The sequence below is a fragment of the Humulus lupulus genome, chromosome 1 (assembly GCF_963169125.1).
Source record: "Humulus lupulus chromosome 1, drHumLupu1.1, whole genome shotgun sequence".
Classification (NCBI taxonomy): Eukaryota; Viridiplantae; Streptophyta; class Magnoliopsida; order Rosales; family Cannabaceae; genus Humulus; species Humulus lupulus.
Genome location: NC_084793.1, coordinates 41,364,272 through 41,380,904, shown reverse-complemented (window position 1 = coordinate 41,380,904; position 16,633 = coordinate 41,364,272). Strand labels below are relative to the sequence as shown.

The 16,633-nt window shown below is 33.2% G+C and overlaps 1 protein-coding gene across 1 annotated transcript; it reads left to right on the top strand.

Moving 5' to 3' along the window:
* Positions 1 to 1,205: 1,205 nt before the first annotated feature.
* LOC133813964 (uncharacterized) lies at positions 1,206 to 2,361 on the top strand. Its single transcript, XM_062246992.1, has 5 exons — positions 1,206 to 1,296; positions 1,382 to 1,626; positions 1,711 to 2,031; positions 2,111 to 2,200; positions 2,275 to 2,361. The coding sequence occupies exons 1-5, from the start codon at positions 1,206 to 1,208 to the stop codon at positions 2,359 to 2,361; spliced, it is 834 nt and encodes a 277-aa protein (XP_062102976.1).
* Positions 2,362 to 16,633: the final 14,272 nt, after the last annotated feature.

Sequence of the window (16,633 nt, the reverse complement as noted above, 5' to 3'; positions counted from 1 at the left end):
GTAAGTACATAATTAATATTCATTTTATTCTTTGTTCAATCTACTCTTTAATTAATAATATTGAGATTGTTAATTAATTAACAGGGAACACCTAACTGAGGTGCAACAAAAAGATATGGTTGCCAATCATAAATTGATACATAAGAAAGAGTTTTGTTCATGGTTTCATAAGAAGGCAACTTGTACTTAGCAAATTGCATACTACAAATTACATTCTCATTCTAATATATTTATTTATTATTAGATATATGACTTGCACTAGCTTGGGTCATTAGAGCATGCTGATGAATTACTAGCTTTAGCATCTGGGTCAGATCTATTGGCTTACTCCTACCAAGCATGTATAGTGAACGGAGTTCGATTTGTTTCATACAATCGAGATCAGAATCGAATTACACAAAATAGTGGAGTGTGTGTTGCTGGAACAGAAGGTTTTAACTATTACGGGCAACTTGAAGAAATACTCCAGCTGTCTTTTACTGGTTCTTATTCGGTGGTATTATTTCAATGTAAATGGTTCAATACAGATCCGAAAAAAAAGAAAACCATCACTGTAAATAATATTACTAGTATCAATGTTAGCGGTGAATGGTATAAAGATGAACCGTTCATACTAGCTAGTCAAGCAAAACAAGTATTCTACATTGATGATCTCGTTAGAGGACGAGATTGGAAAGTTGTCCAAGAAGTGAATCATCGGCAAGTTTGGGACTTTCCAGATGCTTCAGATATGATTGCTGATGTTGATGTTGTACATGACACCAACTCATCGAATTTTGTTTTGACTGTGGATCTCGGAGAGTTGGTTGTTCAGCAATCTGATGTACCAGCGACTCAAGTCAACACGGCCCATCGACCTTCTTTAGTTGTTCAAGAAGATGATGGATTTATTAATGACAATGAAGATGATATGGCAGGCAGTGTAGAAGAAGCAGAAGATGAGGATGAATTAATTGTCGACCTTAGTGATGATAATACTGATGATGTGCGCCCGATAGATGTTGATGTAATTAGTGAGGATAGTGACTATTCTACTTAGTTTTGTATCTAGTGTTCAATGTATTATACATATTGAGAAATAAAAAGTTCGTTTCCAAATACCATGTTTCAAATTACTTAATCAATTGAAATAATACTCAATAAATTAATTATAAATAATAATTAAATATTAAAATAGATAGGTTAAATTACTGTCGTGTTAGTAGATGTCAGCAGATGTGGCTAGAGCTCACGGTGGAGACGCTGGCAGTGATCCTCCACCAGATCCTACTAGGATCCCGACTACATGCAAGTTAGGTAATTTTTTTGTTATTTTATTTACTCACATATGTTTATCATGTATATACTAATATTCTATGTATTATTAATAAAAAAAATACAGGAATCCCAACTAAGAAAAAGGGTCGTGGCGCAACTATTGGAAAAGATCTAGAGGAGAGGCGGCGTAAAAATGGAAAACCACTGGAAGTAGCGTTTTGCCCACGAACGTACAAGGTTGTTGGGGGCGAGCACGCTGCTTTTGTCCGCCTTGTGGGAACCCAAATTAAAACGAAAGTTCCCGGACATTACGGTTCATGGGAATTAGTGCCTAAACAATACAAGGATCAGGTCCTTGGCATAATTCAGGTAAAAATAGTATTAAATATATTTTTTAAAAATTTGTCTTTAATATAGTACATATATTATTAATATGTTTAATTTTTAATTTAGTACTATTATCAAATAGCGGGCCGCGAGGATTTCTTAAAGTGTTTAGATGGTATCGATCGAGAGATGAAAGACCGATACCGTAATAGGAAAACACTAAGACACGAACACTTTGAGAAACACTACAATGGACCGGAGGATTGGAATAAGGTTCTAAACAACCCAACCAATGATGTTAACAAGGAGGAGTGGAAGCAGATCTGTCAGTTATTTACAAGTCCACAATTTATTGCGCGCTCCATAAAGAATAAGGAAAATCGGAAGAAACAAAAGTATTCTACAACGCAGGGTACAAAATCGCTGGCAGCCGTCCGTTTTGAAAAAGTAAGTAAAAGATAAAATATTATCAAAAGTATGTTCTTTTAAATTATATGTTCTCTAACATTTGGGTTATATTTTTTAGACGAACCCGGACCTCATTGAGTCATGGAAGGATTATCATTGGAAGAAAGCAACAAATGATTTCGTGAACGATGATGCTCGTCAAGATTATGTAAGTTTGAATTATATTTTTTAATATTAATAGAGTTATATTTAATGTTAGTGTCTAACATTTTTTGAAAACAGGAAAAACTGAAGGCTGATTTTGAGTTACAAACTCAACAAACATCCACTGATGCTTCTAATAATGATAGTCCGTCATCAGTTAATTAGGTGGAGGTGCTACAAAAAGTATTAGGCCAAAGGCGTGGAAATATGCGAGGAGTGGGCCGCAAATTGAAGGGGTTGGGGTCGAGGTTGAGGTCGGGGTCGGGGTCATCATCTACCCAACACTCTCACTTCAGCGAGTCTCAAGTTCCTCCTCATCATTCAAGAGAATATATAGAAAAATTGGAGAATAATCTATAGAAATTGACTGATCAAGTTAATTTCTTAACTCAATATTTTGTACCTTCATTTCGTCCACCAAACGTTCAGATGCCGCCTGTGCCTGATAGTGACAATATTTCTAGGGCTTCGTCTTCTCAGCCTCCAGCTCCAACTCATCCTTCTATGTACGGGGCAGCGCCATCTCAACATATGGTACCTCCATATATGTACGGAGCAACACCTTATCCGTGTCCGATTCCACCGTCCTCCCAGCCATCGTATCCCTACATGTATGGAGCTGGATCGTCCACATTACCTCCCCAATATCCTTGGCCGATGCTACCACCGCAGCAATCACAACCACAGCCATCGCAACAACCACAACAAGAAGACAATAGGGAGGAGGACGAGGCAGCTGATTTAGGAGACTAGGTTTATTTTATTATTAATTATTGTTAAATTTTATGAACAATATGAATATTTGCTATGTTAATGTATTATGAATATGTACAATTGTTATTTTAATAAACTAATTTGAATATTTAATATAATATTTTTATTTTTAATATATTTGTTTTCAATTATTTAAAATTTAAATAATAATTTCGATAAATAATTAATTAAAATTGTATTTAATTAATTAATTTTATTATTTTTTTATAAATAAAATAGTATTAGGGGCGACATAGTATAGTATTAGGGGTGACACGTCGCCCCTAATAATTAAGTATTAGGGGCGACTAATGGAGTATCAGGGGCGACATATCGACAAAAATAATTCAAAATTTTCAAATTTTTGAGGCGACATTTCAAGTTTTAGGGGCGACTGTGTCGCCTCTGATATTTGAATATCAGGGGCGACCCTTCGAGTCGTCCCTAATGTACCCTTTAGGGACATTTTTTCACGGGCGACTTTTCGGGTTATTATGGGCGACATGCGTCGCCCCTAAAACTCATTTTTGTTGTAGTGATATCATTTAAATATGAGAAAATATCATTTTGGTCCCTATGTTTTTTTCGAATACGCGATCAGCCCACGTGTTTTGTTAAATGATAATTTAGAGCATGTGCTTTACAAAAATGGATCAAAATAATACCCTAGACCCGGTTTTGGTCAAAATATTTTCAAATATAATATTTCATTCTCAGTTCTTCGACCACCTTCTCCGCTACTGTGAACATATCTCATGTCCAACGACTTAAGAATTGATCTTATAATTAGAAATATTTTAACAAAAATCAGGTGTAGGGTACTATTTTGATCTATTTTGTAAAATAGAGAATCTAAATTGTCATTTAACAAAACATAACGGCCCATCGCGTATTCAGAAAAAAACATAGAGGCCAAAATGATATTTCACCTTTAAAAACATAATTTTTTATTCATTAAAATACTATAAAAGGAGAAAGAAAGAAAGAAAAAAAAATTAAATGAAAAGTGGAAGAAAGAAAAAGAATAAAATATTTATATAGCTCAATGAATAGTTGTCTCTAAATGTGGAGTAATACCATTTATTGAATTAAAAAAATAATAATCATAACTTAAATTTAGCTCACCCATTGAAAGCTCATTTAAACAATTTTTTTTCTTTCTATATTTTAAAGAATAAGCAATTTTCCATCATCCATTTGGAGTGTTAGAGCACTCCCAATGGAAGAGTTAAAATGTCTAATTCTTTATAATATAGAGAAAAGATGGTTAAATAATATTCCAATAGGTGATGTAAACTTATATATTTTTTACCTAAATGAATAATATTTCTCTATATGTAGTGAAACACTATTCATCAAGCTATAAATATTTTATTATTTTTTTATAAACTTTTGTATATATATGAGTGTGATACTATTATATTTAATTATTTTATTTCTTAAAATGAATAAAATATTTTTTAAAAATATAATATTTAAATAATGTAGAGAAAAAATAGAGAAGCTGGTATATGGTATAATGTAAAAGTTTGAGGTAAATTATAAAAAAATATATTTTGGTGATGTATTTTGTAATACACTTTCTCTATAATATTTAGCTAAAACTTACAAAAACATCTTCCATTAGCTCCTTTATACATATATTTATAATAGCTATGCACAAACTCCAATTAATCCATATCTACATTTACATAACATTTACATATCATTTATATAATATTTTAATATTATTATTTTTCTTTATAAGATTTCTCTCTCTCATTTAGTATATATTTATTATTTTTTTTTCTTTTTTCTTTATCAATTATTTTATTTTACTTTAATTAATAAAATATGTTTAGAGATATAACATTTAAATGATGTAGAGAAATATATAGAGAAGTTAATGTATAATATAATGTAAAATAGAAAAATGTGTGGTTTTAGGAAGTATTTTAAATGATAGAGTAGAGCATCTATTAGGAGTGCTCTTATATGTTAGGCAAACTTGAGGTATATATTTTTGGAAGTCTGCATTTTTTGTAAAAAAAAATCATATTTTTAATAAGAACTTTCAAGGAATGAAAAAAGTTATAAAAAACATATAAAATAATCATTTTTTTAAGATAAAATAATTGTTCAAGTTTAACATGTCGAACTAATGTCATGTTACAAATTAAACCCGTATTATTCATTTGTTCAATTATAATAAGCATACTTTGCAAAATGACATGCTGGGAATAAGTAAACTTCTCTGAAGCAAACATTCAAAAGTTTAGATAAATCTTTTATATTTCTTTTTTTTTTCCAAATAAAAAGCTGATAAGAATATTCTCAAAGCATATTTCAGTATGCCATTTTTATTGATTTACAAATACGAATAGTAGGGATAGCAAGGGTTGGTACTTATCTTGAAGACCACAATTTTGGTAAAAGAAATTAAAAACCCTACCTTCTATGACGAAATTGACATTTGACAGAAGCATAACTATATTAGGATTAAAATTACCAATTGTAACATTATCTAATATTGCCATATATGCAGCACTATAGACGTTACCAAAAGCAAAAGAATTCACAAAAATTTATCCCCTTCTATAACTCTATATAAAGGAACAATGAAGCAACAACAGAAAAGCAATATATACAAGTGAGAATCTACATTCTATATCTTGTAAGAGAAAACTTTGTCGATTATAGATATATGGCAAAGTCTCTTCATCTATGCAACCTTCTCTTAATCACTATCCTTGTTCTTATTGCTTCAAGTAATAATCTCTCTCTCTCTTATATATTATTCCTAGTCATTTTGTGAAAGAAAAGCTCTAATTGGCTTCAAAGTTTAACAATTCTTTATTATTATTATGATTAATTTTTTATAATTTTGAGTTGTTAATTAATGATTTTATATATGATTTTTGTGTGAAGGTAATAAGGTGGTGGTAATGGGAAAAGTATGTAGCTCTGTGATAGGTGATTACACATGCAAGCATGCAGGGTTTGACAAAAGATGTGCACAAGAATGTACTCAGAATTTCCCTGGAAGCCAATCAATATGTGAAAAACCATTAGGTTCCCCTGTTGGTTACTTTGCCTGCAAATGCAAGTATACATGTTAAACTATATATGTATAACTTCACTACACATTCATCCATCATATCAATCTAATAATAATTTTTTTTTATTGTTTTGACCTATTGATGACTACCAAAGATTCTAGACAGTTCATTTATATTGTTCATATACTATATATATTTAATAATGATGGACAAATTTAAGCTTGTGTTCGCCACCATATATATAATATTTAAAGAGTAGTTATATGGTATATTGATTTAGAAAAATGTTATGAACACCACTGGTATTTAACATTTCATGAATGTGATATACTTTTATTAGTGCAATCTAATACGAGGACCAACACAATTTAATTTAATATTAATATTGAGTATCGTTAACCAATCGTGAAAAACAATTTTGTATGATGTTTGACACTTTTAGATGCCAAATGTGATAATAATTTTTGCAAAGTTATTACTCAAGTAATCAATAAATATGTATTTAGCCAAAGGCAAATACACTTTATACCAAATAATTTAGTGCATTGTACTTCCTCAAAAAAAAAATTAGTGCATTGTACAAAATTTATAAAAAAGTAGAAAGAAAAATATTATATTTATATATAATAAAAAAATCATCCACAAGTTTATTACAATATATTATCATCCTTCTTTCCAAGTCTCATCTAGAAAGACAGCTGTCCACGCTCACTTTAGTTTGATGTATTCAATTTTTCTGCACAATTAAAAAAACATACATACAAAAATTAAAAAGAGGAAAAACAAACTGAATACAAATATAAGTAGATTTTTTTAGTAGAAATAATACTTGACTGATTAATCAAACCTCGGCTACAACAACAGCAGGTAAAGTACTTTAGAATTGCAAATAGTGAGAATATGATGAATGAAAATGAATTTGAATAAAAATTTAATTTTTAAACATAAGAAAAAAAGAGTTATACTATAAATTTGAGACTTATACATGGGTTTAGAAGATATTAAGCACTACAAAGGATTTATATATATAAATAAATTTACTTACCGGCGGCCTCCTCATCATCACAGTCATTGGTACATTTGGTTTCGCACATAGTATATTGGCCTTTATTTTCACCACTATCATAGCATTGTTTCATACAGCCTTTGAAGCAGTCACCGTACTTCTTGGGGTCAATATTGGCCTCGCCTTCCCTCACGTTAAGTGCTGCAAAAACGACAAGGAAAATGGCGAAAACAGCAACCATCTTGTTGGCCATTTTGTTTGCTGTTTCTTTCTTGTATATTTCTTACAAATAAAATGTGCTTCAATAAATGGATATGTATATGGTGAAATATTGAAGTGATATTTATAGGATTATTGGATGGAGAAATTAGAGATATGCTTTTGAAACTAACAAAAAGGGACTATTAATGGTTGAGTTATTAATAGTATTTGCTAATAATAAGGATGAAACGATCGGTTCTTACCTGTTGCGAATTTCTGTCCACCAAAATAGTGTCAAATTATTAATTCTAAATTTATAATTCACTTATTTTTCTATGGGGTATAACTAATTGTGCGATTATTTTGTTTTTACATTTGTCTAGATAAAAGATGAATTTGTGAAATATTCAACAAAAAGAGATTGAAGATAAGAAAAATAACTACTTTTTATTGCAAATTAGGGTTGATAAAATAATAGAAAAATATGTTATTTATATTAAAGTCATAATATGTAAAAGACTAAAATAACTCTTACAAAGAAAAAGACTAAACTAGACTTATAAGCAATTAATAATTACTTTAATCAATTGTACACACATATGTCCAATTAGAGTTGTAATTGTGGGTCATGTGCCTCCGAATAATTTGGGCTGAGTTGGCCCGACCCATATTTGAAAGAGTAAGCCCATCACGACCCAATCCACTTTCTTTATTTGGGCTCACTTTTAAGCCCATTTTATTTTTGCCAAAAAATGTGAAGAAGGGAAATTGAACCACCTGCCTCCTCTTTAACAATCAATGGACTCACCACCAACCCTAATACATTTATTTGTTTAAATTATAGTTTTAGATATTTTTATATAGTTTTTAACAATACTTTACCTAAAATTATATCAAAAATAATTATTAGAATTTGAATACCTACAAATAAATGCTAAAAATTTTAATTCACAAATCTTAAAATTAATAGACTTTAATTATCATTTTAATTTATAGATAATTGACAAATAAAAATTTATTATTATTATTAATGTCAAAATATCATGTTTTTTATCGTGTCGTGCCTTTGAGCTTGTCGTGTTGTGCCGTGCTCAGGCTCATGTTGTGTCGTGACGTACCAATTTTCAATTCGTGTCGTGCCTGGCCCAAGCCCATATTTTTTCGCGTCGTGTCGTGCCTTTCGGGCTCGTGCCGGTTTCGTGCTGTGCTAGAAAGCCCGACCCATATTTACAACTCTATGTATTAATCCCGACACACTAATCCAAGTACTAAACCCTCTTAACATTTTTGGGTCGTTACAGAATACTATTAGGAGATTGAGTATTCCTTGCACCAAATTGCAAGAAAAACTCAACTTCATTCCTATATTTCACGGATAATCTATCCGCTGACATCCAATCTATATCCATTGTCAAACTTCATACCAAAAAAAAAAAAAAAAAAACAAACAAAGCAACAAACATTAACAATTAGGTTCATGGATTACCTAATTGACAAGTAAATAAATGAAACAATATGTCCAAAATAACTTGGGCAACATTTCCCCTATTTCTATCTCATTTCCTAAATTTAAAACGTGCATGTATACAACACATGATATACACAAAAATATTCAACAAATCAATCAAACATACATAATTCTCATATTACTAAATCTAAAAAAATTGGGCAGCTTTTCTCCTATTTATATCACATTTCCCAAATTTAAATGAACTTATATTCATCACATAAGCACAACACACCAATTAATAAATCAAACATGTATAATTCCAGTCTTATATCACTGCAGCACACAGTCCCAGAACTGATCTCCACTATTTTATAATTCCTACATTCCACTAAGGTCAATATCTTAATTATGTATTAAGGTTAAAAATATTACCTCCAATATAAATTCCTTCAAAGCTTGATCTCACTAATAAAGTGGTAAAAAAACTTATTCAAATATACCAATAAACAACAAAAAAGAAAAAGAAAAAGTTAACAAAATATAAAGAAAAATTTACTAAAAATATTCAAACTAAATAATTAATAAAGTGAAACTTATACAAAATATATACATTAATATATATACACATTTACATAATTAAACCCGAAATTAAATTAAATTAAATTTTTTTCTTAAAAAGTTAACAAAAAATAATGAAATTATAATAAAAAAAATTGTAAAAAAATAAAATATTAAGATACAAAGTTTAAACCTAAAACAATTACATAATCATTAATATGAAACCATCCAAAAATTAAAAAATCCGACATATACCCAATTTATAAAAAAAAAAGAATTCACAAAAATTAAATTTAATTCATGAAAATTAATAAAATTGCACTTACTTGTGGTAATTGACTAATATGGGTTCTTGAAGTAGCAAACCCAAAAAAAAATAAGAAAGTTAATGAGTTTCCAAACAATAATATTTAGAAATACAAAATTTATATAAAAAAAAAAACTATGTAAAATGTTCATAAACATATGTATATATATCATTATTTTTACTTTAAAATTGAAAAAAAAAAGGGAAAAAACTCACCCAAATGACCAAAATGGATGGAGTTGCCGCTGGGTTTAGGAGAGAAACACACTATTTTTTTCTGCAGAATTTTAGGTTATGGGCATATGGACGAAGGCTTGCTGATATAAATTAACGGGTCGTTACGTCAGTGGCCCACTAATGCAAACGACCGTTAAACAACATCATCGTGACACTGACGCAAATGCCCTCGTTTAACGCCGTCAGTGTACGTACTGACGCAAATGCCCTTGCATTTGTGGCAGTGCCCAACTGCCACAACTACTAATTCTCGGTCAATGGCGTTGACTAACGCGTTTGACTAACACACCTTACCTTTTTTTTTTATAGTAGTGGTAGTTCGTTGATGATGAGGGACACTGGTAGCCTGAAGAGGTTCATCGCATATGTAGGCATTGCTTGAATTACTAATTTAAGGAAAACCTCTCTACCACCTACTGAGAAGAGTTTAGATTTCCATCCAAACAACTTGTTCGATTCCTTATCTTTAATAGAGTGAAAGAGCCCACTCTTACTCTTGAAGTCCCATATATTTTTCATGACAGGAACCAGTGGTACTCCTAGTGCCAAAGCTAGATCATCACATGCCTGGTTACTCATTTGAGGTGAAAAATATACCACAGATTTGTTGAGGTTCACTAGTTGACCAGAAGATATAGCAAAACTTCACAGAGTACAAAAGTTAAAATAATATTAAAATGCTTGCTGACAAAACACTTTCTATATAATGACATCATAAACTTATAAAATAAATAATCTCTTTATTATTTCACATATTTGAATGCAGGAAATATGATGGGAAGAATGAAGTAATGAAGAGATAAATAAATCACTAAACTAATGAAGAGAAACTCATGTAAATGGGAAAAGGAAAGACATCCCAACATTGATGTAACCGAGAAGAGATCTATCTTTTACTCAGTCATAAATATTCTTTGTTTCATCTATCTTACACATACTTAGGGTCTGTTTGGCATTGTTTTCTATTTTTTGTTTTTAAAATTGTGTTTTAAAAAATGAGAACAGAAAATTGTTTTTGTAGTTTTAAAAAAACAAGAGGTGTTTGGTTAATGTTTTCTACAAACAATTTTTTAGTTTTTTTTTAAATATTAAATAAAAAATTAACAAATATATTTACAAAGAAAAAAATATTTTAAAAGTTTGTAATAAATAATGAGATAAAATAATTTGAAAGAAAAACTGATGAAAAAAATAAGAAATGAGAAAGTAAGAAAAGTAAATTTGATAACAACATAAAACAACTTTTTGTTGTTCTCAAATTTTTTTGTTTTTAAAAATTATTTATAGAAAACAATACCAATCACTCCCAACTTGTTTTCAAAAAACAGTTTTAGCTTTAAAAAAAAAACAGTTTTTTAGTTAATGTGTCAAACACCCTCTAAGATTCTTCTTCTCTCATTCACACTCAGTGACCTCTCGGAGAGTCTCTCTCATTCATTTTGTTCGTCTCTCAAACTTGGTTTTCATTTTGTGCCTATGTTACTTATACCTTTGCTTGTGAATTTTTTTAGGATAGATTGTCTATGAAGTTTGGAAAAATGAGAAGAGATAATAGGTTGGTTGTCTACTTAAATGTTGTTTTATAAAATTGAAAGTGAGGAGATGAATAATCTTTTTTATTTTATTGTTTGATATTTTTTAGCACATGTATTATATTATTATTCTTCTTTTTCTTACTCTTTAAGGGCAAATAAGACAAATACATAGACAACATTTATATTCCCATCATTTTTTATCAAATAATTTTTCCCTCTAAATATGCATTTATAGATTCAAAAAACATATCCATCAAGGGCGATAGGTGCTCTCTGGTTTCTCCATGGCGAGACGCAAGAAGAACAACCCAAAGCCTGCTACAAGAGCTAAGGTGATTGAATCTCCATTGCTCCATGCGACTTATGAGGGTCAGAGGTCTGAGGTTGATGAAGCTGTTCCAGAGGAGATGGAAGAAGTGTTTACAGATTCGATGGAGGATTTTCCAGAAATTGGAATTCAAGGACCAATTGAATTTGATGGAGAATCATCTGGAGGTAAGAAAATAGGCGAGACAGAGGAGGAGCTAGTTGCGGATGTAGGTGATTTTCAGAGCCAGGCGATGGATAAATGGTCCCAGTTCCGAGCCTTGCTTCCAAATCAAGGAGGGGCAAAACTCAGCTTTGAGGAACCAATTGTTCGCGATGGCCAACGAATAGCTCAAATCGACTTGGAGGAGATCCATGTTGAAATCTCTTTTTGGAATTCAGCGGTGGTATGTCAGGTACTTGGGGCTAACCCTCCGTTTGCTGTGTTTGAAGGATTTATTAAGAGGATGTGGGGTAAACTTGGTATTGAGAGAATTGCTAGGCTGAATAATGGTTTTACACTTGTGAAATTTCGCGATGAAGTCATTAAAGATCTGGTTTTGGAAGCTGGGGTGCTACATTTTGATAGAAAACCAGTGATAGTGAAGCCTTGGTCTGCTGATTTAGACACACTTAAGGCAGTGAAATCTGTTCCTGTTTGGGTAAGATTGCCAGGACTTGGGCTACAATATTGGGGCACTAAGTGTTTGAGTGGTCTTATGAGCACGATTGGGGTACCGATTTTGGTCGATAAAGTTACTAAGGACAGGTCTATGATGCAATTTGCTAGAGTTTTAGTGGAGATAGAACTCTCGGAGGATCTCCCTAAATCTGTTTAGTTTCTCAATGAGAAAGGACAACTAATGGAATAGCTTCTGGAATTTGAGTGGCTTCCTACTCAATGCAGAGGCTGCAAAGTGTATGGCCATACAGAAAGAATGTGTAATAAGAAGCAAAATGAGACTTGGAGGCAGAAAAGTCGGAATGGAGAGGAAGAGGCTAGACAAGGTCCAGTGGATCAGACGCTATTATCAGAGGATAAAGATGCTTTGAATGGGAGTATAGATGCTAGTTCTCAGAAATCGGTTACTAAGGATTTGGCTAAGCCCCAGGAGATGTCAAAGCAACTGGAGCCTGTGACATCTGCAATAAAGCATGATGTTACACCAGATACGAATTCCAGTGACAGAGGTACTTCGGATTGGGTTACCCCAAAACGGGTTGGAGGAAATAAGAAGGCTACTCATAAGGCAAAGAACACTTTGACGAATTCCTATAGTGCTTTTCAAGATAAGGTATTGGAGGTTACAAACTTGGGACTAACAACAACAAGTTTATTTCATGGAGACTCACAACATTCTTAGCTAGAATTTTAAGGGTATTAATAAAAGAGAGAAACAGAAATCTCTGAGTTCTTTTTGTTTTGTGAATAAAATTGGTCTAGGTGTGTTACACCCAGATTTCGAGCCATGGTAAATATGACCTCGAAAGTTGGATTCGCAACAAATGGTCTCGTAAGGATTGAAGTATGCTCCAGGATTGTATATCGAGCCTGCAAAGTACGATATATGACCTCGAATATATGAGCTCGAAACGATCTCGATCTCGAAAGGTAGCTCCGAGAACACACTCATCTTCGGGGACGACTTCAGATCGGGGGTCTCGAGCTAGATGTACATACGATCTTGAAAGACACGTGATCTCGGGAGATGCCATTAGCTCGAACAATGACGTGAGACCTGAGATGCTAAAGCCTTAGAGATACGCGATAATCACCTTGAATATTTACAAGTGTTATAAATATGAGATGTAATCCTCATTTATTAATGTAAATCCCCAAGAATCGTGGGATATTATTTGGTCAGTTATGCGTTTCCTGGTCTTCAGGGACGTTTCCTTTTATATCTGATTATAGGCATTTAAAGCCATTTATTTTATTCACAAAAGAGTAACTACCCAAAATATGTGGGATAGTATTCTGCGTCATTCTCTATAAATAGAGAAGCCATGCACCATTGTAAAGGACCGAAATTCTGATCCTGGAGAGAAAACTCTGAAGAATTCATGCTAAGGAATTTTCAGAGATAATCTTAAGATTAATAACAGAGACTCGTGGACTAGGCAGATTTAACTGCTGAACCACGTAAAAATCGCGTGTTTGATTTGTTTTATTTCGTTTAGCCATTCTCATTCATTGTTTACGTGCTCTTCTTTTACTATTTGACGAGAAACGGCGTCAACAAGGTGCCTTGTTGGAGACTAAACCTCGTGGTGATAAAATTGAGAAAATGATGCAATCTTTTTTCATTGGCTGGAACTATTTCACTGGTGCAGCTTCAGAAGGTCGATTGCTTCTTATTTGGCAGCAAAATTTGGTGTCTGTTGAAGTTTTAAAGGAGACTGATCAGTTACTTCATGTCTGTGTTAAAGGCTTAAGGACTAATAAGTTGTTTTGTGTTACATTTGTGTATGGTAGAAATTCGATTGAGGAAAGAGTGCCTCTTTGGAGTGATCTGTCCAGTCTTTGTTTCCCAGCCACCCCTTGGCTGTTGGCTGGGGACTTTAATGCAGTTTTTGAGGGTACAGACATAATTGGTGGACGCACCATTTCTTCCCTTGAGTTAGCTGATGCTCAAAATTGGAGGGCCTTGGGTTTAGTTGATGAGTTGCGCGCGAGAGGGTCTCATTATACTTGGACAAATAAACAGGCCAATGAAGATAGAATCTATTCGAAATTGGACAGAGTCTTTAAAAATGAAGAATGGTTGGACCTTTTTCCTCAAGCTGAGGCTGTGTTCAACTGGGAATTGCTCTTTGACCACTGTTACTGCATTATCAAACCAGAAGCTACTATTAACTGTGGTATTAAGCTGTTTAGATTCTTCAATATGTGGACTGAACATGAAAAATTTAAACATACTGTCTTACAAAGCTGGTGCAAGCCTAGCAAAGGGTTTGGGCTTGATCGAATTTGTAGGAAACTGAGCAGACTTCAGATAGTTCTTCGCAAGTTCAATAAGCATGTTATGGGAGATGTTGCTCAGAATTATGTTTTGGCTAAGGAGAAGTTTCAGGCTGCCCAAATGTCTCTTCAGAGTAATCCTCACTCGACAGAACTTCAAAGAGTAGAAGGTGCAGCAAGTGATAATTTTGCTTATCATGCTAGAACTTATGAGAGCTTCCTGAGATAGAAAAGCAAAGTGGACTGGCTTCGTTATGGTGATGACAACATGACATATTTTCACGCATGTTTAAAACAAAGAAGAGCCTCTAATTGTATCACTTCAGTAGTGACAGAATCTGGTAAGATAATTGAGAAATTTGACGATGTTGTGGAACACTTTGTGAATCATTTTTAGAAAATCATGGGAAGCAAAAGCAATGCCTCGAGTCCCATTCACAGTTCCTGTTTTAATCTTGGTCATAAACTGACTTTGGACCAGCAGATCAGTTTAGTGAGGCCTTTCACTACTAAGGAAGTTAAAGACGCTTTGTTTAGCATTAACTCTATTAAAAGTCCGGGGTCGGATGGGTATGGCTCAGGTTTTTTCAAAGCAATGTGGAGTGATTTAGAAGCTGAAATCTCAGAAGCCATATTTGATTTCTTTGAGCGCGGTATTCTGCCAGAGGAGGTGAATAAGGCTACTATTTCCTTGATTCCTAAGATTGATACACCTACTCGGGCAGCAGATTATAGGCCTATTGCATGTTGCAATTCTATCTACAAGTGTATATCTAAAATGCTTTGTGGTAGATTGACGATGGTGCTTCCTAGTCTTGTCCATCAGAATCAAGGAGCGTTTGTTAAAAATAGATTATTGGCGCATAATATTTTTATTCTTCAGGATATTATTAAAGGTTATAAGAGGAAAAACATTTCCCCTAGGTGTGTGATGAAAATTGACCTGAGCAAAGCCTATGATATGCTTGATTGGAATTTTTTGGAGGACATTCTCACTGAATTCTGCTTTCCGATTAAATTCATCAAATGGGTAATGGCTTGCTTGAAGGATCCTACTTATATGATTCTAATGAATGGTAGGGTTCAAGGGGAGTTTAGAGGTCGGAAGGGTCTTAGGCAAGGGGATCCGATTTCTCCTTTGTTGTTTGTTCTAGCAATGGAGTACTGCACTCGGTTGTCATGTCAAGCTTCCTTGGATAAGGGATTCTGCTATCATCCTAAGTGTAAGCAGCTAAAGATTGTCAATCTTTGTTTTGCAGACGATTTGGTCATATTTTGCAAGGGAGTAACTAGGTCAGTTTAGATAACGAGGGACGGTTTTAATGAGTTCTGCTTGGCTTCAGGGTTGTCTGCTAATATGGACTAATCTCAGGTCTATTTTGGAGGTGTGGCTGAAAGAGAAACTCGTCAAATGCTAGAGAGGCTCCGATTCTCAGAAGGAAACTTTCCTCTAAAATATTTGGGAGTTCCTCTTCGAACAACAAGATGGAAGGTTGGAGATTGTGTTATCATTATCAAAAAGATACAGCTGAAATTACATACTTGGGCGAGTCGTCACCTATCTTTTGCTGGGAGGGTGCAATTAATTAACTCTGTGCTTCTGAGTATCAGATCTTTTTGGATGAGCATTTTTATTCTCCCTAAGAGTGTCACTAAGGAAGTGGATCGGTTATGCAGGAACTTCCTTTGGGGAGTTAAGGACAGCAATAAGCAGCGTAGTAAATTGCATCTTACTGCCTGGGATCAGGTGTGCCTGCCAAAATGCATGGGTGGTCTTGGTTTCAAGGAAGGTTGTAACTGGAATAGAGTGCTTCTTGCTAAGTTTGTTTGGGCTGTTTCAACTAAGCAAGATATTCTTTGGGTGAAATGGGTGGATTCTATCTATCTGAAGGGCCAGGACTTCTGGAATTATATTGTTCCCCAGGATGTGAGTTGGTATTGGAGGAGATTGGTAAAGCTGAGAGCTGTTTTCCCTGCGCAAAGTCTAGATGAGGCAGTCAAGCATAACAAATTATGTTTGAAAGTGTTGTATCACAGATTACTTAACAAGGATAGAGTTGATTTTGCTAATGTGGTCTGGAGCT